The 21,647-nt window shown below is 49.1% G+C and overlaps 1 protein-coding gene across 1 annotated transcript in view; it reads left to right on the forward strand.

Annotated features, from left to right (window-relative positions):
- The window catches only part of PDE6A (phosphodiesterase 6A), a 272,026-nt gene that overhangs the window by 239,313 nt on the left and 11,066 nt on the right, over positions 1 to 21,647 (forward strand). Inside the window, exons 19-21 of the mRNA XM_078650645.1 lie at positions 2,105 to 2,179; positions 20,160 to 20,243; positions 20,764 to 20,920. Coding sequence (XP_078506771.1) covers positions 2,105 to 2,179; positions 20,160 to 20,243; positions 20,764 to 20,920 — 316 coding nt within the window. The remainder of the gene's footprint in view (positions 1 to 2,104; positions 2,180 to 20,159; positions 20,244 to 20,763; positions 20,921 to 21,647) is intronic.

Consider the following 21,647-nt stretch of genomic DNA (forward strand, 5'->3'; position numbering starts at 1 on the left):
CCCAGAGCTGCAATTACAGATGCGCATTCAAGACATGATTTCAGACCACACTCGCGTGTTGTTGTGAAGTGGTTCTTGAAAGGCAATTTTTTGTTACAAACTGCTGAATAGCCGTTTTTAATAGGAGATGCGCAATATCAGTTTTCCCCACTCTGAGATGACTTTCCACACTTACTGCGCCTCAAGTGAAGATTTGTATTTCTAAGCACTAGTTTCTACAGCAAGGGCTCCTCTGTTTCTGATAACAGTTAGATGTGTTGAAGAAGAGGAAACGTTTTTTCTGTCTATTGAAATTGCTTTCCAATTCAAAATCATTTTCCAAACCAAATAATTCTCGAATAGAGTGTAAATCAAACGACTATATATACGAAAGAGTGGCCTCATAATCTGATAAGGAGATGATGGGCATGTATGTCTTGACATAAAATATCTATATAAAATGTGGTAGAAGTCGTAAGTCTGGATGACTTTCTCTATAATCAATATAAGGGTTTTAAAATAGTAATAGGCCCGTTCACAAGGATACATTTAGTCATAAACATATGTTTATGGCCTGCCAGGAATTCACAAAGAGATTTTTCGCAGCCGAAATTACAAAGGTTTACACAGTGGTAATTCACAACCTGGGGGTGGGAAAACAGTGCTAAGAGGAGTGTTGCGTGGTGACGAACTTCGGCAAAACTACATGTCTGATGCAGTCACCAACAGAGCTCGCACTAGAAGAACATGGATTTAAACTATACGTAAGAAACAATTAGGCAAGCAGATATGAACGCACAACATATGCTGTGCAATCGTGCGCAAGGTTTACAATTAATTGATAGGATCCCACACCATAAAAAATAACAGAATGCGCGATCAAGCCTAATTAACAAGCAAAGGCGGGTGTTTCTAGATTACATCCCGTCTGAGAAACCAGGCACACCAGGCGAACTTTGACCTTCCAAAGCAAAATGTTATGCATTTAGGTAATCATTCTCCCTCGTGGTTAGCCTATACACGGTACAGTGCCAGAGAGTTAACAAAAACGCTGGGTAAAAAGGCCTCAAGATGCACACATCCGTCCCACATCTTAAAAAGGTAAAAGTACATCATTTAAAGCAGAACGCAGTGAATCACTAAGATCTCTCTGCCCAGACAGCCAACCGCTAGCACACGGGAAGGTATTAAGATGCAGCCAATGCCACAGGCGGGCATAACCGCCGGCGCCCCCCCTATTGCACACCACTACTCTGCCCCCATGTAGCGCTTCCTCACCATGTTCCGACGCTTTCAGAGGCTGTCGACACGGCCGTCGGAGCTGGGGTTCTCGCGGACCCATCTCCGCTCCATCTCTGCCGCTCCAATGATCCTCCATCGTCCCTGCGTCGTCCCGCCGAACTGGTGTACTGCCGCTGCTCCAGCATTGCTGAAAGGCTGTCCCCCCTGCCTCGGGGCCTACCGCCGCTTCACTTGCCGCCTCCAGTGGTTGCTTCGCGCCCTCAGCGACGGCAGCCTCACGTTGTTTCGACAATGGCGGCCGGCTCCACGCGGAACTAATCCCCTGCAATATAAAAGATCGACAGATGTAAAAGTGTCGCCTCGTGCCCCTGATCGCAGATCTGCTTGGCGATCCCTCCACGCGGCTGAGCCCAGCAATCCGATGGCTGGCTCCGGGGAACCGCTCCGCTACCTGAAATAAAAAACGAGAGAATTACTAAACAAAGAAGCCCTGAGCGCGGGGCACACCGTTCAGCGAGGGAGCGTCCAGGGACAAGGGGGTCTCCTGGGCGCTCCCCACCTCTTTATTCCCGAGGGGCCAGGCGGCCCCTCCTATAGCCCGCCCCCCCTGACCCGGACCTTCTACCTTGGATCCGGGTCAGGGAGGCCGCCGGCCAATCGGCGGTGGGTCGCGCCCCCCAGGGCACGCCCCCACCGCCGAATGACAACAAAGGGAAAAGGGGGGGCGACGGTCGCCGCGCCGCCATGCGTGCGGGGGGGCCGAGGGCCCCCCATTTTCATTCTCTTTGGAATGCCATAAACAGCAATTATTGTCCCAACGGTGCTTGTCAATGCACAGCCACAAATGAATTCCAAGTAAAGGGGTTTTCTTGTCTACCCGCAGGTGGCGCTGTTGGTTGCTGCAGAATTCTGGGAGCAGGGAGACCTGGAGAGGACGGTGCTGCAGCAGAATCCAATTGTGAGTACACCAGCCATTCCTTTGACACTGTCCAGGGCCAGGGATCTCTAGGATGGACATTGCCGGGCGTGCATACTATCTCTGCTACTCCTCCAAAGTCAAGTCAAGTCAAGTCAGGTGATTTATATAGCGCACTACATACCCAGAGGGTCTCAAGGCGCTTAGAAAGGGGAGGAGGATTACTTGTCAAATATCCACGTTTTAAGTTGCTTTCTGAATGCTAGGTGGTTCTGGGTAAGGCGAAGGTAAGCGGGGAGTGAGTTCCATGTTTTAGCAGCCAGGTATGAAAAGGATCTGCCTCCCATGGTGGTCTTGTTGATGCGGGGTACAGTGGCGAGGGCTTGGCTGGAAGAGCGTAGTTGGCGGGAGGGGGTGTAAAAGGACAGTCGTGAGTTGAGGCATTCTGGTCCGATGTCGTAGAGTGATTTGTGTGCGTGGGTTAGCAGTCGGAAAGTGATTCTCTTATTGACGGGTAGCCAGTGGAGGTCTTTAAGGTGACCAGAGATGTGTTCGTTGCGTGGGATGTCTAATATGATCCTGGCTGAGGCGTTTTGGATTCGTTGGAGTTTCTTCTGGAGTTTGGCGGTAGTGCCTGCGTATAGGGTGTTTCCGTAGTCCAGTCGGCTCGTGACCAGGGCATGGGTGACTGTTTTCCTTGTTTCGGTGGGGATCCAGCGAAATGTTTTTCTGAGCATGCGAAGAATGTTGAAGCAGGAAGAGGATACGGCGCTGACTTGTCTGTTCATTGAGAGTGAAGAATCCAGGATGATGCCTAGGTTCCGTGCGTGGTCTGTCGGGATGGGTGCTTTTCCGAGGGCTTCCGGCCACCAGGAGTCGTCCCATGCAGAGGGGGAGGTACCTAAGATGAGGACTTCTGTTTTGTCTGAGTTCAGTTTCAGACGGCTTTGTTTCATCCATTCGGCAACTTCTTTCATTCCTTCGTGTAGGTTAGTTTTGGCGGTGCTGGGGTCATTGGTGAGAGAAAGGATTAGTTGAGTGTCATCCGCGTAGGAGATGATGTTGAGGTTGTGTTGGCGGGCGATGGCCGCGAGGGGGCTCATGTATACGTTGAAGAGGGTGGGGCTGAGTGAGGATCCTTGTGGTACGCCACAGATGACTTCAGTGGCCTTGGACTTGAATGGTGGGAGGCGGACTCTCTGGGTTCTTCCGGTGAGGAACGAGGTGATCCATTCGAGTGCTTTTCCTTGGATTCCGATGTTATTGAGGCGTTGTAAAAGGGTGCTGTGGCAGACTGTGTCGAATGCTGCAGAGAGGTCGAGGAGGATGAGGGCGACTGTGTCTCCATTGTCCATTAGAGTTCGAATGTCGTCTGTTGCTGCGATGAGGGCGGTCTCAGTGCTGTGTTTTGCTCGGAAGCCAGATTGTGAGGAGTCGAGGGATTTGTTGGCTTCGAGGAAGGCGGCGAGCTGGTTGTTGACAGCTTTCTCGATGACTTTGGCCGGGAAAGGAAGGAGCGAGATGGGGCGGTAATTTTTGAGTTCGGTGGGGTCCGCTGTGGGTTTTTTCAGAAGGGCGGTGAGTTCAGCGTGTTTCCAGTCTTCCGGGAAGGTGGCGGAGTTGAAGGAGCAGTTGATGACGTCTCGGAGGTGCGGTGCTATGACGGAGTCTGCTTTGTTGAAGATGTGGTGAGGACATGGGTCAGTGGGGGATCCTGAGTGGATGGAATTCATCAGGCGGATTGTGTCCTCAGTGGAGATTGGGTTCCAGTCGTTAAGGGTGTTCACGGGGGGAGAATGTTCAGCATATGGTTGGGTGGGTTGGTCTTCGGGTTGGTTGTCGAAGCTGTTGTGGATGTCTGCAATCTTGTTGTGGAAGAATGAGGCTAGGGAGTCGCAGAGGGCTTGAGAGGGGGTGATGTCGTTGGAGTTGGCCGAGGGATTGGAAAATTCCTTGACGATGTTGAAAAGTTCCTTGCTGTTGTGGGCGTTGTTGTCAAGTCGATCCTTGAATGCTGTTTTCTTGGCCTTACGGATTAGTTGGTGGTGAGTGCGGGTGGCGTTTTTGAAGGCGTCCTTGGTGCTAGTGGTTGGGTCTTTTTTCCAGGCCTTTTCAAGGGAGCGGCAGAGTTTCTTGGACTTCTTAAGATCATCGTTGAACCATGAGGCCTTTTTGCTGCAAGGTTTGCTTTGACGTTTTTTCAGTGGTGCTAAGGTGTCGGCGGTGTTGGATAACCATAGGGTGAGGTTGGCGGCGGCTTCGTTTGCGTTAGAAGAGTGGGCTGGGGTGTTTAGAAGGAGCGATGCGGAGATCTGGTCCGTGGTGATTTTGTTCCAGTTTCTTTGCAGAGTTGGTTGGAGGTGGTTGGTGGGTTTCGGCTTGTTGTATGTGAAGTGAACGCAGCTGTGGTCAGTCCAGAGGAGATCCGTAGTGTGGCTGAAGGAGACATGATTGCTGGAGGTGAAGATGGGGTCGAGTGTGTGACCTGCGATGTGGGTGGGGGAAGTGACCAGTTGTTTAAGTCCGAGGTTGGCGAGGTTGTCCAAGAGGGTGGTGGTGTTGTGGTCGTTGTTCTTTTCAAGGTGAAAGTTGAGGTCTCCCAGAAGGATGTAGTCTTTGGAGGGGAGCGCGTGTGGGGTGATGAAGTCTGTGATGTCTTCACTGAACTTTGCGCGGGGTCCTGGTGGTCTGTAGAGGAGGGTGCCTCTGAGTGTGGTCTTGGGGTCGATGTGGATCTGGAAGTGAAGGTGTTCAGAGTTAGCGAGGTTGGCGTCCGAGCTGGTTGAGATGCGGATTGATTTCTTATGGACGATAGCGATCCCTCCTCCTGTGTGGCCGGAACGGTCCTTGCGTGTGATCTTATATTCTTCAGGGATGGCAATGGTGATGTCTGGGGCGGAGGAAGCGTTCATCCAAGTTTCTGTTAGGAAGGCGACGTCTGGAGAGATGGTGTCTAGTAGATTCCATAGGTCAATGGCGTGCCTGTGGACTGATCGGGTGTTGAGAAGGATGCATTGTAGGTGGTTGGGGTCGGGAATCTGTGTTGTGGTCGTAGCGGAGATGTTGTCGGTGCCGATGAATTTGCAGGAGTAGCAGGTGAAAGGTCCATGGGTGTGTCCAGGAGCTGCTTGGACGCAGTTGGGGGCGCGACCGGGGTTAAGGGCTAGGAGGGTGGCGGCATCGTAGGTGATGCGGGAGGGTTGGGCAGCGCGAGGGGCAGGGGGTCTGGCGCTGGGCGCGGTCCAGGCGCGGACGGGCGTAGACGGGCTTACCTTTGGCGCACCTTCGGCGAGGCCGTAGCGCGTGGACGCTGCGCGTGGGGGCATTGGCCATAAATGGATGGTGGAGGGGGCGGAGCGTGGGAGGGGCAGCAGCTGGGAGGCGGTGGCGGGAGGAGGGGCGGACCAGGGGAAAACAAGCAACAAAATGGAGGGTCAAAGGCTAATGGAGCCAGGGGCAGCAAATACACTACAGCGCCGAGTGTGCAGGACAATTGCGAGTGAATACACAAGCCTCAAGGTAGCACAATCAATCAATTCAGCCAGCCTCAGCAAGGTCGCGCTAGCAATTAATTATTTAAATAGAGAAATGCGGCGCTGCGCGAGCAAAGCGCTTCTAGGCTGCGAGGGTCAGACAAATATGTAAATAGTGAGGGCTTGTAAAAAGTGAGGGCTTGTAAAAACTTTGAGTTGAGTAACTCTAGCATGTGGGCCTGGTTGGTAAACTGACCAAACGATGGATGGTAGGAAGGCATTCTAGGGTCTGCATGGGAACAAATAGGTGCACCTTTAAGGCATCCTTAAGTGACATTGCAAAGGATCTGGAACTTGCAAATGATCAAAGATCGTTCTTCTGGTTGAAACCCAGACGTGGTTTACAAAATGAGATATGATTGTGGAAAACTGGTAGAGTGATAAATGAAGAGTTAATTATGGTTGAATGAAGCCTGATTGAAGAAGGGTGAGTACTTCACTCCAAGTCGTCCACTACACTGTCTCCAGTCCTGACCTTTTCACCTACAAAACATTGATTTCAGGTTTTTTAATCTAATTAGTTCAAAGGGAGCTAAAGATGACTACAGCACCCAGGATGCATTAGGCCATCACACAAGAGTCCAAGGCTGGAAACTGTGTCCGTGATGACCTGGAGGGAAGTCACCACTCTGGATGAAATTGGTGCAGTACTGGCACAGGAATATTGGGTGTAATGCGAAATCGACAATGATAGCTGAAAGGTCTCCATAAGAAGGGCATCCTGCGGTTATCGCCTGGTGGCCGTGTGAGAGAGTGATGGGAATGTTAGGGGTGCAGAGAGAAAGGTGTAGCCAGAAGAAACTGGAGGTTTGTTACAACTCTATGCATCATCGATAGAGTGTTGAGGCCCAAACCCTAAGGAGGATACAGACACTTTGAAAACAGTCTGAAAATTGGGAACTCCAATGACGAATAGGTGAAGCCACATACATACAGAGTCTGCAGAATGTGTGTCCGCTGGAGCAATGAGTCAGAGGTATTCAAATACCTTGGGGCAGATTTATGTTGGTAATGAGCCACATTTGCGTCACCCAACTGCGGCGTAAACGTGGCGCATCCCTACGACCCATTTACAACGTGACACATCTAGGCAGATGCGTCACGTTGTAAAGCCCTGCGCCACTTGTGGGCGTTCCGGCGCAGGGTGGGCGTTTCGGGGCAGGTGCGCCTCGCAAAAGTGGCTGAGTGAAATCTATAAGATTTCACTCAGTCACTTTCAGGCCAATGCTGCGTCAAAACCCTGCGCCTGCTTGAAGCAGGCGTAGGTCTTGACGCAGCATTGGTCAGATAGGGCACCCCCGAGCCTTGCTGGAGCTGCATCGCGCTTGCGACGCAACTCCAGCAATGCGCCACCTTTACGGCACAGATGCGTCACGCATCTGTGCCGTTTTTGGCCCATGGTGCGCCGCATTGTAAATGCGGCACACCATGGGTGGCGGAGCAGCGGCGCAAAATAACTGGTGCATCCCTTGGGATGCGCCAGTTATCATAAATCTGCCCCCAACAGTGCAAGAGCAGTAGACTTATGGTACAAATATGGTAGAGGTGGAGAGGTCTTAGAAGTAGAGTATTTTACAGTAAGTGCAGTGAGTGCAGTGAACAGCCTTATCAAAGAAGTGGCAGCAAATCCAGTGACTGCTTTAAAATGTCCCGGGGGAGTACCAGTACTGAGAAAGCCAGGGTAAGGCTGGAGACCGTGCAGGATCTGTGTGTCAGCAACAGACAGGGAATGGCACGACCAAATGACCAAGGTGATTTTTAGCTGCCCTCAAATTCTGTGTCTCTGCTTCTACGTGTGTGTCCCAAAAAGGTGATTGTGTAATACGCTTGTGGGTTGGGATAGTTCTCCACCCACTGTAATTTGGTTATAGTACACAGTTATTACACTGCTGGGAACCTGTCATTTTCCAAGGTTCAGACCATGTCATGGTGTGGTTTGTGAGCGTTGCAGAGTGATATAACGTCTGGCACAGCGAATTACCCGTGACCAAGGCTACAATGTGGGAACTAAAAGAACAATATTTTGTACGGTATTCGTCTGTTTATACAATACAAGTTTGTTTTGCGAAAAACACAGGTACTCATTTTGTTGATGGATAATTTAACCCTGTGTACTGAACTGCTGTGTACAGTCAATAAAAAGCTGTTTTTGTTTTAGGGATGCCTCAAACTTTGAAGCAGAGTGACATAATTTTAATTTATGGCAGGATTTATATGAGACTGGGTGGAATATGGGCTTCTATTACCTCCCTTTTACCAACAAGGGCGAAGGTGTCATTTCCAGGCTCTGGCTGCGCCTGCCCTGCAATCTATGCAGATTGAGCTGGGGCAGGGGGCTAGGCAGAACTGACCTCACTTCTATTCAGGTGCAGTTCACCATTATGAGCTGATCCGTGCACAGGGTCCTCGCAACATTTGCAATTTTTTTATCTCAAAGAAGTTAATGAAACATGCATCTTATAGAAAGCCCCCCCTCTTTTCATAATACTTAAAAAACCTTAGGGCCAGATGTATGACCAAGCAATTTGTGAGTCGCAAATTGCGTCAATAGCGACTCACAATTTGAGAGTCGCAACTTGGGATGTACAACAGTGTCTGAGACCCTGTTTGCGATTCCCAAATGTGGTCGCAAATTGCATGCCTCATACAATTTGCGACCCCATCAGGACTGGCTGGCCTGCCCAGGTATGGTGGCCTACTGGGCTCAGCAGACCTGCATGTCTGGGACTGCTTTTAAATAAAGCATCTTTTTAAAAAATGCAGCCCGTTTTCCTTAAAGGAAAATGGGATGCATTTTAAAAAAGAAAAATGAACCATTTTCTTTTCATTTTTTAAGGGCAGGTTGTGGTCCCTGGGACCACTGCCTGCCCCTAAAAAATATTTCCCCTTGCATTCGCAAAGGGGAAGGGGTCTCCTGGGGACCCCTTCCCATTTGCCAGTGCTTTACCACTCTCTTGAAGAGGGCGGTAAAATGCGAGTGTTTTTGCGACCGCAACTGCGGTTGCAAAACATTCTTACATAGGCCTCAAACTCGCTAATAGGAAGGAAGATCGCTTCCTAATAGCGGCTTGCAATTCCTAGATAGCGAGTCAAAAAAAATGGTGATTCGCTAAATAGGGAATCTACATGGCCCTATCAGATTTTGCATGCGCAAACGGGTCGCAAACCTGTTTGCACATGCAAAATAGGTTTGTACATCTGGCCCTAAAAGAAGTGTTTTGTGAAAAGGAACAATTCACAAATCTGGGCCACCTTTTAGGGTGTCCGGGCTTATTTTTTATCTCAATACAGCCCTGACCACTGGATATCAGATCTATTTATGACACTCTCTGCCCTAGCCACCTTGCCCTAAAAAGATCATTTTTCGCAAAAGTCTGCTACTTAAAAGAGCAATCACTCTCTGCGCCAATGGCTTTGATGTTTGTATGTTGAATGCAGCATTTATTCGGATAAAAACAACTGATGTAACTCGGCATTAAAGAGATAATATTAATCTGACGCAAAGTATGTCGCACTGTTGTGTATCGTGCATAGCATTACCCCGTCTTCCTTTTTTCCAGTTTTTATATGGTGCATATAGCACAAACTCACCCAAATAGCATAGGAGTTCTTTACGTGAGCACAAGATTACATTACAGAAAGCAAGATTATTATTTTTTCTAGGCAGAGGGAGATTAAGTAATTTGCCCTGAGTCAGAGGATGTTGAGCTGCCGCAGGACTCAAATCTGGTTATCTAGATCCAAAGTCGGCAGCTCTTGACGATGAGCCACATCTCACATTGAGATCCAGCAGCTACCCATCATACACTTGCCTTGCAGTCAGGGCCAGCCTTTCCTCATACAGCACCCTGGGTGAAAGTAAATTTGGTGTCCGTCCTACCCACCCTCCCCGACTCCATCCCCATTCTCCCCCTCCAATTGGGCATCCTTTTGGGGGGTTGTAGGAACAGTCACATGGCACATAAAGAACAAAGACTTCAAACAAGAAAAGGTTCCATCAACATTTATTTACACGACGGCGTGAACAAGGCATGTAAGGGCAGCCAAATAATACCTCTACCCGCCAGCTGTATATATTCACCACAGAGGTGTAACTCAGGCCCTCACAGCCCCCATGGTACTGGGGCCCCCAAACTCCGGGGGCCCCTCATCACTGTACTCTGGCAGGAGATCTCCTGATCGAGTCCGGAGGGGGCCCCTCCACGTGCCTTGCAGGAGGGCACCCTCAAGTTTTGTTACGCCAGTGATACACAAGCATCCTGCCTCGTGCTCCAGCTCCTTTTGAATATACACTGAACCCACACCAGCTGCCCACAGCCTGTCTGGGCCAAAAAGGGGGGGGGGCAGCACAGACCACAGACCAGCTTGTTAGTTTGGAAAAGGCCACTTTATTGAAGACAGGGAAACAACGGTTCCAGTGGCTAATAAGTCAGAATAATTCAAGCAATGTATATGCAAAATCGCCATAGGTTTATGAAGGATCTAGTAATATCTGAGAACAAAATAAACTTTCTACACAGTTTTACTCTATAATGTTTATAAAAAACTCAATAAATCGTATAAACACTTTCTTAAATTAAAAAAGCGGAATACTTTGTGCATTGCGTCCCCAAGTGAATTGGAACAAAAAAAAGTGACTATATACAATGAACATTTTACAAGAGGTTTCCATAAATTCCAAGTAACAAACCATCAATATACATTTTAACAGCCTAGATATACAATGACACTAGCTGTGTGATGGTCTGTTCTATAAGCTTGTCGACAGCGTTTCGACCCTTCTCTGAATGTGGGGTCTAATCAGGACTCATAGGCCTGAGCCGTACAAAACTAAACCGCGCTAAATATTTTCCTCTTACCTTACCCCTCACCCTCGCCCCTAAAGTTTTCCCATTGCAACCATTTATAAACCCCCAAAACTTGCAACTTCTTAACCTTTCCTAACCTAGCTATCTATGTAACCTTCCTATGCTACTTCCCCTTCCTGAGTGCTCCCGGAGTAAACTTTTCCAACCAATAACTGTACTGTAAACAGATCTACCGACTATTGCCCAGGAAAAGCGCCACTCAGAAAATTCTGGCCCTCCAGATTTTTTTGACCCTCCCCAAGTAGGAACCCTGTCGTTTCAGATATCTACGTATGTCCAATGCCCTGTCCAAAACCTCCTTAATCTGAATTATATACAACTCCATACCATAATGGGACAAGTGCACTCCGTAAAAAAATAGACTTCCGCATATCGCAGTTCTGGATGTTCTACTCTCCCAATATCGACCCTGTCACAAAAAATACACATGTCCCGGATCATCTTTCTCCTTGACTTATCTATCGTGGCTGGCCGCTCCGCCCCCCCCCCCCCCCTTCAATGCCTCCTGGGAAAAACTCCGACCAGATCACATAACAACCTGACCACTGCTGTTTTATCTCCAAGAGATCCCTCTACATTTGGTTTAACAGGGCCAAACCTTTACAATGCACTAGGTCATTCTCCCCAAGTGAATTATCAAAACGTCTGGACAAATCCCACCCCTCATCGACATGTTTAATGCTGGAAACAACTTGTGTCATCTCATGCCCCCTTTACCCTGCCAATGACACTGAAATAAGTCCAAACCCAAATTCAAACAGTTCCCTTTCACACACTTGTAGCGTTCTGCCCATTTGACAAAAAAGTGTCCTATGATGAAGATGGACAATTCCGCCGCAGCAGGCCCCGCCACCGCACCTGAAAAGACACATATGTGAGGAAGGAAATTAACATCATGCATCCCCCTCCGCAGTGCCCAGCAGCCGGATGTATGTTTTAAAGCAATCTGATTTCTAACTCCCCAAGCGCATAAGGTCTTCCCTCCCCCACCCTCTCTTAGCTGTGTCTGTGGCCGCTCCTATGCGGAATGAATAAGTCCCAAAGTATCCAGGCTTTTCCCCCAAATATTGGAGGGCTCGCCTCAAGATCCAAATCAGCTGAGACGCCGACACCCTGCCACTCTCCGTCCTCTGGAAAACCTCCCCCTTGTCCCGTACCAACCCCCTGGCCAGGATCCCCCCAGGCCACCTGGTACACTGTCTTGTCCACCACCGGTCCCATGGTCACCCACTTCCCCACTCCCCGCTGATCCGTCTTAGAACGCCTGAGCCGTTCTGCCACCGCATCAACCTGCAAGTCAACTGCTCCCCTCGCACACAGCAGCTCCGACACCCGAAAGGCCCCGAAGTACATCCACAACATTAACGTGGAAAACAACACCGCCTCTTCTGCATTGCGGCACATCCGCGGCATAAGCGTATCAAGTCGGCCAGCATCCCGACTGATAGGAGCCTTCTCTGCTGAGGTCTGCTACCCTTCTCACAGGCCCAGCCTCCCAATAAACGAGTGCCCAATTCCCCACCAAAGGCGCATAACCCCATCACAATTTCCCCATGAAAACTATGGCCAACAACTTGCACGCTATCGCCACTCTGGACAAATCTTTGTCAAACATGGACAAAATGAATTGCACCACCTGTTCCTCCCTTACCCAGTGCTGCCCACGGTACGGTGCGCCATTATCAAGGAATTCCCGCCAAGCCTGTTCGTATGCCTTCCAAGTGGATGAGGCCCCTGACCCTCTTACCAACTGAGCAACCCTTTGTCTCCTACAGACCGCATCCCGCTGGAACCGGCGTCCTGCCTTCGTCCACCTCCGTGGCTAGCCCATGGAACCTCTGCCACTGTAAATGAGATAAAGCGTCCGCAATGTCATTATCCACTCCTGTCACATGTCTGGCTTGAAACACAATGTCATGCTCCAAACTTGGCAGCACAAACACCATCAACAACTTGAGTACTTGAGCGACCCTGGCCGACTGTCTGTTCACAACCTGAACTACTGACATGTTTTCCACCTTAAAGACCACCTTCCTGTGCGCCAAGTTCCGAGCCCATACTGTCATGGCCACCACCAGTGGAAAGAGCTCCAGAAAAGCAATACTCTTCCCCCCATTCTTCCAATTTGCTGGATATTCTTCAGCACACCACATCCCTTGTCAGTAGAGTCCAAAACCTCCTGCCCCAGCCGCGTCAGAGGGTATGGTAACATCCCATTTCCATTCTTCTGGGTTTGCCATGGGAATGCCGTTAAACTGCTCCAAAAAGTTCCGCCACATGCGCAGGTCCTCTTTAGTGCCTGCCGACAGGCCCGTATGATGGTGCGGTAGTGTCAAACCGGCCAAAGACAACTCCAACCTTCTGCAAAAGTGCGCCCTGCTCTCACCACCCGGAACGCATAATTTAGGTGTCCTAGCAGGACCTGCACCTCCCAGACCATCACCTTCTTTTTGGCAATCAATAGCAGCATATGCACTTTCTTGTCCCTCGGCAAACAGGCTTCCATTGCCACTGAATCCAGTTCAATGCCAAAAATGACAGCATTGTACTGGGACCCTGCGTCTTCTCTGGTGCCAGGGGCACATCCAGGTAGCCCATGAGCTCTTTAAAACTAGTCAGCTACTGCTGTCAGTCTGCAGAACTGGGCAGTCCCACCAGGAAAAAGTCATCCAGGTAGTGTGTCACTGTCTCTTTACCAGTGTGCCATGAAAATCCCACCGCAGGAATGTACTGAAGCGCTCAAACAAGGCACAAGATATGGAACAGTGGGCAGTGCTTTGTCCACAAAGATGGACCCTTCAAACTGGATACCTAACAACTGATAATCCTCCGGGTGTACTGGGAGTAATCAAAATGCTGACTTTATGTCGCATTTTGCCATGAGGGCGCCCTTTCCTTGTCGCGACTAACTGCTGTGCAACGTCTTCCAAGGAGTAGGATACTGAGGACAGCTCGGCCGCTATGAAATCATTAACCAATGGCCCCTCTGGCCACAACAAGTATTGAATCAACCTGTATTGCCCCGGTTCCTTCTATGGAACCACTCCAATTGGTGAGATGATCAAGTCCCTGATGGGGCTACTCTTGAAAGGACCCGCCATACGTCCTTCCCGGACTTCTTTAAAAGGACCCGCCATACGTCCTTCCCGGACTTCTTTAAACAATTTGTCCCGCACCACTGGACCGTGTGTCTTGTCATAATTCAAATTCTCAGCCCACCTAGCGGTCCTCGGACCCTCATAGCCCAGCCAGAAACACTCCTGAAAACCCTGTTGCAACAGTACTACATCCTCGGTTCATGGATAGGACTCCAGAAATTTCTCCTGACTGCCCTGTTTGATGGGAGTATGAGCTTTTACCCAAAGTCCCCTGTCCTCCCCTTCCTGCCCCTTTCCCTGTTGGTTGCTGCCCTGCCTGCGTGGACTGCTGACCCTGCCCACTGACTCCGTCCCCCGGCATTGCACGACGGGATGCCTTCCTACACACTTCGAGCATTCGTGACGAAACTTGCAGTATTGCCTTGCACACGTGCCCTGGTTAAAGTCCCATGCAAAACAGCAAGTGATGGACGGAATGTTGCACAATGGCAAAACATTCACCCCCAGTCACAGATCTGGTTTAATCCATCGTTATTTTGCTTACCAGCCCAGTTCAGACATGGCCATATGTAAATGAGTCTAGACTCTGTGCCTCATGGCAACAGTCCAGCCCGAACAGCCAAGCCATGTCTTCCCTGGGCAGGAATCAAACATCCTTGGACCGGTTTCTGGCTATCAGCCATCATCAGCCAGGATAGATTGATTCCAGTAGCATGGAGAGCACAGGACTCACGTCTGAGCATACCCGTCTCACTCGGGGTGACAAATGCAAAAACAACAATTGATGGACGGAATGTTGCACAATGGCAAAACATTCACCCCCAGTCACAGATCTGGGTTTAATCCATCGTTATTTTGCTCACCACACCACCCCAGTTCAGACATGGCCATATGCAAATCAGTCTTGACCCTGTGCCTCATGGGAACAGTCCAGCCTGAACTGCCAAGCCATGTCTTCCTTGGACCGGAATCAAGCATCCCAGGACCGGTTTCTGGCTATCAGCCATCATCAGCCAGGATAGCTTGATTCCAGTGGCATGGAGAGCACGGGACTCACATCCGAAAAAGGATGGATTTAGGCCCAGATCTCTGTACTGGGGTGAATGTATGACATTGTTCTGCATTCTGCCCATCAACTGTTGTTTTTGCATTTGTCACCCCGAGTGGGACGGGTATGCTCAGAGGTGAGTCCCGTGCTCTCCATGCCACTGGAGTCAAGCTATCCTGGCTGAAGACGGCTGTTAGCCAGAAAGCGGTCCTAGGATGCTTGATTCCGGTCCAGGGAAGACATGGCTTGGCAGTTTGGGCTGGACTGTTCCCATGAGGCACAGGGTCAAGGCGGATGTGCATATGGCCATGTCTGAACTGGGGTGGTGTGGTGAGCAAAAAAACAATGGATTTCGGCCCAGATTTCTGTACTGGGGTGAATGTATGACATTGTTCTGCATTCTGTCCATCAACTGTTGTTTTTGCATTTGTCACCCGGAGGGGACGGGCATGCTCAGACGTGAGTCCCGTGCTCTCCACGCCTCTGGAGTCAAGCTATCCTGGCTGAAGAAGGCTGATAGCCAGAAACCGGTCCTAGGATGCTTGATTCCAGTCCAGGGAAGACCTTGCTTGGCAGTTCGGGCTGAACTGTTGCCATGAGGCACAGGGTCAAGGCTGACTTGCATATGGCCATGTCTGAACTGGAGTGGTGTGGTGAGCAAACAAATTATGGATTTAGGCCCAGATCTCTGTACTGGGGTGAACGTATGACATTGTTCTGCATTCTGTCCATCAACTGTTGTTTTTGCATTTGTCACCCCGAGTGGGACGGGTATGCTCAGACGTGAGTCCCGTGCTCTCCACGCCACTGCAGTCAAGCTATCCTTGCTGAAGACGGCTGATAGCCAGAAACCGGTCCTAGGATGCTTGATTCCAGTCCAGGGAAGACCTTGCTTGGCAGTTCGGGCTGAACTGTTCCCATGAGGCACAGGGTCAAGGCTGACTTGCATATGGCCATGTCTGAACTGGAGTGGTGTGGTGAGCAAAAAAATTATGGATTTAGGCCCAGATCTCTGTACTGGGGTGAACGTATGACATTGTTCTGCATTCTGTCCATCAACTTTTGTTTTTGCATTTGTCACCCCGAGTGGGACGGGTATGCTCAGACGTGAGTCCCGTGCTCTCCACGCCTCTGGAGTCAAGCTATCCTGGCTGAAGAAGGCTGATAGCCAGAAACCGGTCCTAGGATGCTTGATTCCAGTCCAGGGAAGACCTTGCTTGGCAGTTCGGGCTGAACTGTTCCCATGAGGCACAGGGTCAAGGCTGACTTGCATATGGCCATGTCTGAACTGGAGTGGTGTGGTGAGCAAAAAAATTATGGATTTAGGCCCAGATCTCTGTACTGGGGTGAACGTATGACATTGTTCTGCATTCTGTCCATCAACTTTTGTTTTTGCATTTGTCACCCCGAGTGGGACGGGTATGCTCAGACGTGAGTCCCGTGCTCTCCACGCCACTGCAGTAAAGCTATCCTTGCTGAAGACGGCTGATAGCCAGAAACCGGTCCTAGGATGCTTGATTCCAGGCCAGGGAAGACATGGCTTGGCAGTTCGGGCTGGACTGTTCCCATGAGGCACAGGGTCAAGGCTGATTTGCATATGGCCATGTCTGAACTGGGGTGGTGTGGTGAACAAAAAAACGATGGATTTAGGCCCAGATCTCTGTACTGGGGTGAATGTATGACATTGTTCTGCATTCTGTCCATCAACTGTTGTTTTTGCATTTGTCACCCCGAGTGGGACGGGTGTGCTCAGACGTGAGTCCCGTGCTCTCCACGCCACTAGAGACAAGCTATCCTTGCTGAAGACGACTGATAGCCAGAAACCGGTCCTAGGATGCTTGATGCCGGTCCAGGGAAGACATGGCTTGGCAGTTCGGGCTGGACTGTTCCCATGAGGCACAGTGTCAAGGCTGATTTGCATATGGCCATGTCTGAACTGGGGTGGTGTGGTGAACAAAAAAACAATAGATTTAGGCCCAGATCTCTGAACTGGGGTGCATATATGACATTGTTCTGCATGCTGTCCATCAACTGTTGTTTTTGCATTTGTCACCCCGAGTGGGACGGGTTTCCTCAGATGTGAGTCCCGTGCTCTCCACGCCACTGGAGTCAAGCTAGCCTGGCTGAAGACGGCTGATAGCCAGAAACCGGTCCTAGGATGCTTGATTCCGGTCCAGGGAAGACATGGTTTGGCAGTTTGGGCTGGACTGTTCCCATGAGGCACAGGGTCAAGGCGGATGTGCATATGGCCATGTCTTAACTGGGGTGGTGTGGTGAGCAAAAAAACAATGGATTTCGGCCCAGATTTCTGTACTGGGGTGAATGTATGACATTGTTCTGCATTCTGTCCATCAACTGTTGTTTTTGCACTTGTTAAAGTCCCAGCACACTCCCATAATGCCTCCAGTGGTGTTTGCCGCAGACCACTCTCCCCGCGGGTGGGGCGGTTCGGAAAGAGGCAAAGAGTGAGAGGGAGACCGTTTGCCGCATATATTGTCTTCCCGAACTTGGCCCACCCATGGTTTGCTGGTATAGGCCAGGGTCTATCTCCCAACTTCTCGTCATAATGTGACCACGTGTATCCTCCATACGTTACCTGTGCCCGCCGAATCACGTCCCTGTATTTAAACAATGCCACAGACCTATCCGGGCACTTGTCACAGTACACACTGGCAAAATTCAGAAAAGCCGCAAACCAATTCTCAATGGTCATGGGCAGCCTCAGCCTCTTGGCCAGCTCTTACTTCTCTTCTTTGTACCCTTCTTTCACCGTAAGCTCTCTATGTAACAGCTTCAGCATGTTCACGTATTCGCCCTTCCGTATTTTCTCTTTGGGGGCCAATGTAAGGTGAGCCCCCAACGGTTTAGTAATCCCCATGTATGGCAACTTTTTTGCTGGAATGTCGTGACTCTCCTTTCCCTCCTCCTTGGACACCCCCATGCCGTCCTTTCCTCCCACCACGGTCACCCCCGAGGACCCCACCGCTTGCACCTCTGAGGAGCCGGTTGCCGCAGTCCCTTCGCTCTTACCGCCCCTTGTCGCGGCAACTCCGTTCCCATGCCCATGTTCTTCACATATGCCCCCTTTCTCGAGCACACCTCTCTCTCCTCCCCCCGAGCATCCATGCCCACCGACACCATGACGTGCGGTTCCGCACTTGACGTCCCCCCTTCTAACCTCCTCCTCACCCGCCAGACCCCTTCCTCCTGTGTGTGCACCAGTGCCTTACCTTGCGTCAAGGTCGGCATCCTGACCGGATCCCGCCGCCTAACCAGTCGTGAAGGTGGGGGCTGCCACACTGTCCACCTTGTGCTGCCGGGCTGGCCCACTCTGTAAAAGACTAGACATGTTGTTACTTACATCCCCCCTCCCTGCAACACGCTCCTCTCCCACAATTTCCTCTTCTTTCACGCTCTCCTTGTCGTAGTCCAACAACAAGGGCAGCCACGGCCCGTGGAGGGAGTTTCGGTGGGGCGGAGAGGCGGGGCAAGGAAGGGGCAGGGTGGGGCGTGCTAAAAACCGGAGTATGGATAATTGAAGGTAAGTAAACAATTTAATAAATAAAACAAATGTCGTAGCGCGCCCTGCATCGCAAAATGCCTTGTTAAAGTTTGCCTTGTGTCAGTAGCAGGACGAGCACGTCAACGATTTCTGATATCTCAGTAAAAAATAGTTGCGCTGTTTGGGACAAATTGTAGAGTGTACAATTTAAGATGTGCTCTAGTTTTTTAGTATTAGCAGGCATTGCGAAAAAAAATTATCACGCCATGAAGTGGGTGAACATAACTCACTTGTGTTTGATTCAAGGGTAAGCGCTGGACGCAATGAGGGACGCCTTCGTTACCTAGGCCTTCGAAGCGGCTCCTACGTGAGACATCATTTAATAAAAGATCGATCGTGTGCCAGCGTTAATGTGTGATGCTGTACCTTATGTACACAATTGCAGCCGAGTTCCAACAAAGTCATAACTTACTTGTAATTCGTTCGTTCTCTCAAATCACAATAAAAGAGAGTTGCGCCAGTTCACGAGGTGCGAAGCAACCTATTAACACATCAAATGGAAGATATGCTCTTATGTCTTTTCTAATGCTTGCCGGCAACATGATAATGTTATTCAAATCCTGAATATAGCATGTCTCGAAGAGACAGCGGAAGTGCTGCCTAGACGAGACCTACAATACATACAAATGTTGATTAGAATGAAAAAAGGTCTAACCAATAATTAAACATGTGCATGTTCATCTTCATATTAAACACAAAACTCCAGAATTTTTTTAATGATATAATAACATAGAGTTTCATTACCCCAGATTTGAAGAGAGATAACCCAGCATCTCTTGTTGACATCCCTGCAATAGTCTAAAGGTGTCAAGACACAGTAAAGCTCGCTCTGTTTCCAATCAATACCTAACTACAGGCAGAAGAAACCAACCCAGATAGAATGAGTGACAGTCGTAAGTGGCTTGAGCTGGCCCATTTGCGTTGACCTATCCGTGACAGTTTCACTCATACAGAAATCAGTTACATCTAGATTTATCACAGGGAGAAATCCTACTGTGCATACCTGACAACATCTGTTGAGCCTGTAGTTTTGATATTCTGCCCTTATCCCACTACTCCCATCACCATAATCATACAGTATAGAAGCTCCTAAGAACAGACACAATTCACAAATAAGCCTAAAGAGCGTACCTGACCTATCCCCCTTCTAAAATCTCACCACAAACGCCGGTATAGGTATTGGGCTGACTACTCATCAGACACCTTCCAAATCTGCCCGATTAGCACCTCACCACCCTGCACCTCAGTAAGTTGGAGACTCATGGTGCCCAAATTATTGATCACACCATTGACTTGGTACTCAGCCCATAATAGGCATTTTTGAAGTATTCAACTGAGCACTGCCCCATAAACCTCTCAGGCCACTTCAGATATCTCCAACAAAAAACAAATCTTCTCATGATCAAATCACAAATGCCAAAACAAGGCTTATGATAAGTCATTTTCAGTATTGCATCGGTGAAAAATACATCTTGCTCCCTAAATACAACAATCCCCACTGCCTAGTCCAATTTCTTGCCTGTGTGCTTCAAAAAGAATCCACTAGTATGCAGAAAGACAAAAATGCAAACAGCAAACAGAATTAGTCCAACCCAAAGCAAAAAAACAAATCTGTGATGGCCACCTTTGAAAGGAACATACATGTGGCTAGGAGAAGCATCGAAGACCCAGATAAACAGCTTCTGCACAAGTAGATTTGCAGAGGAGCAAAGCACAACAAAACAGCTCCTCCATATCCTATAGAAAATCCAGGGCTGTGCAAACACCACTGATCAACCCCCGCCACTGAATGCACGCACACTGTGCGAAATCCTTTCTCAGTTGTGTGCCTCATGGAGATCTGTTGAGTTTTACACCTCAGTGGCTAAGTCTGATGATGTCTCTTATGTACCTCTTTTCTTTCCTCGCTGTAGCCCATGATGGACAGGAACAAAGCGGACGAGCTTCCCAAGCTTCAGTGCGGTTTCATTGACTTTGTGTGTACGTTTGTGTACAAGGTAAATGATCCTTCCTGTACTGTTAGATGTTGATAGTATCACCACCATTAACGTAATAGCACATTGCATGGTCACCAAAAATGCAAGCTCAGAACACTATATCTATTGATGTTTATTAAATTGTTACCTAAATGTTGCCTAAATGCAGACTGATTATTATTATAAAATTAGAAGGATTTCTGACAAGCCAGTGTCTCCGAATGGCAGATAAGGCTGTGAAAGTGTCACATGACAGATGTGTGACTACCTTTTCCCTGGCTCTGCTATGTATATTGCTTAAGAACTAACTGGCATGTTGATTTTTCATGATAAATCATTTAAATCATTTTGCTTTCAATCAAGTAACGACTGGCAATGTCATATGGGTGTGCAAGGCAACATTTCGCCAGGTCATCATCCCCATGACTAAATCTCTAAAAAAAAAAAGCGATTCCAGCCACAAGCAAACGTCTTGCGTGCCAGGCTCCTGTGCTGCTGAAGGAGTGGATTGCTTCTTATGCCTGCCACTTTCTCCCCGCAGGAGTTCTCCAGGTTCCACGAGGAGATCCAGCCCATGTATGACGGTATCCTCAACAACAGAAAGGAATGGAAGGCCCTGGCCGATGAGTACGAAGCCAAGATGAAAGCGCTGGAGGAGGCCAAGCCGCAGAAAGATGGGGTGATGATACCTAAGCAAGGTTAGAAACCGTGGGGTGAGGACTGTAACATGCATATCTTCGTAGTGTCTCACGAAGACGTTGTCACTGTTTATTACCTGGGTTACTAAAGTCGGATAGTCCTCGTTAAGTGCCACATATAACACAGTGGATGCCACGGGCACCGCAGAATGGATGCTAAAGGGATTATAATGCCCAACAAATTTGAAACTTTGATATCTGCTTCGCTATATTGAATAAGTGCTATCCATTTTTTTTATTTCTGTTACATGTGGAATAGGATTTAGTTTTGCGCAAATGTCAAAATAAATATTTAAGAACCCTTTAACAATCAGGCAATAAATGAGTTAACATTTATGATAACTGTGACAACTGTCGTAGTTAAGTAGAGAGATTGGTAGAGAATAGTAATCGCTCATAGAGGAGCTATGACAGGCATCAAATTGCTTCTATTCTCATTCTATTTATCCTCTTTTAGCAGGGGGGCGGTGCTCATTTGCCCTTATGGAGGAGCTGCCCCTGATACTTTGAAAGGCAACACTGATCCTTGACAGCCCCAGTTGTTTCCATTTGTCCTGTGTGATATTTAAGTGGCCATCAATTCGCATTTTATGTTTTTTAGAAGGTGCCTGGTAGTAGACAAGCCAGGACTGGTGGCAATCCATTCATCTCTATTGCCCAGTAGCCAAGCTTGAATCGTTGTTGTAAATGTAATTATGTGTGCCAAAGCATGCACATTTCCGATTGA

This window comes from Lissotriton helveticus, chromosome 7 (genome assembly GCF_964261635.1).
Source record: "Lissotriton helveticus chromosome 7, aLisHel1.1, whole genome shotgun sequence".
Classification (NCBI taxonomy): domain Eukaryota; kingdom Metazoa; phylum Chordata; class Amphibia; order Caudata; family Salamandridae; genus Lissotriton; species Lissotriton helveticus.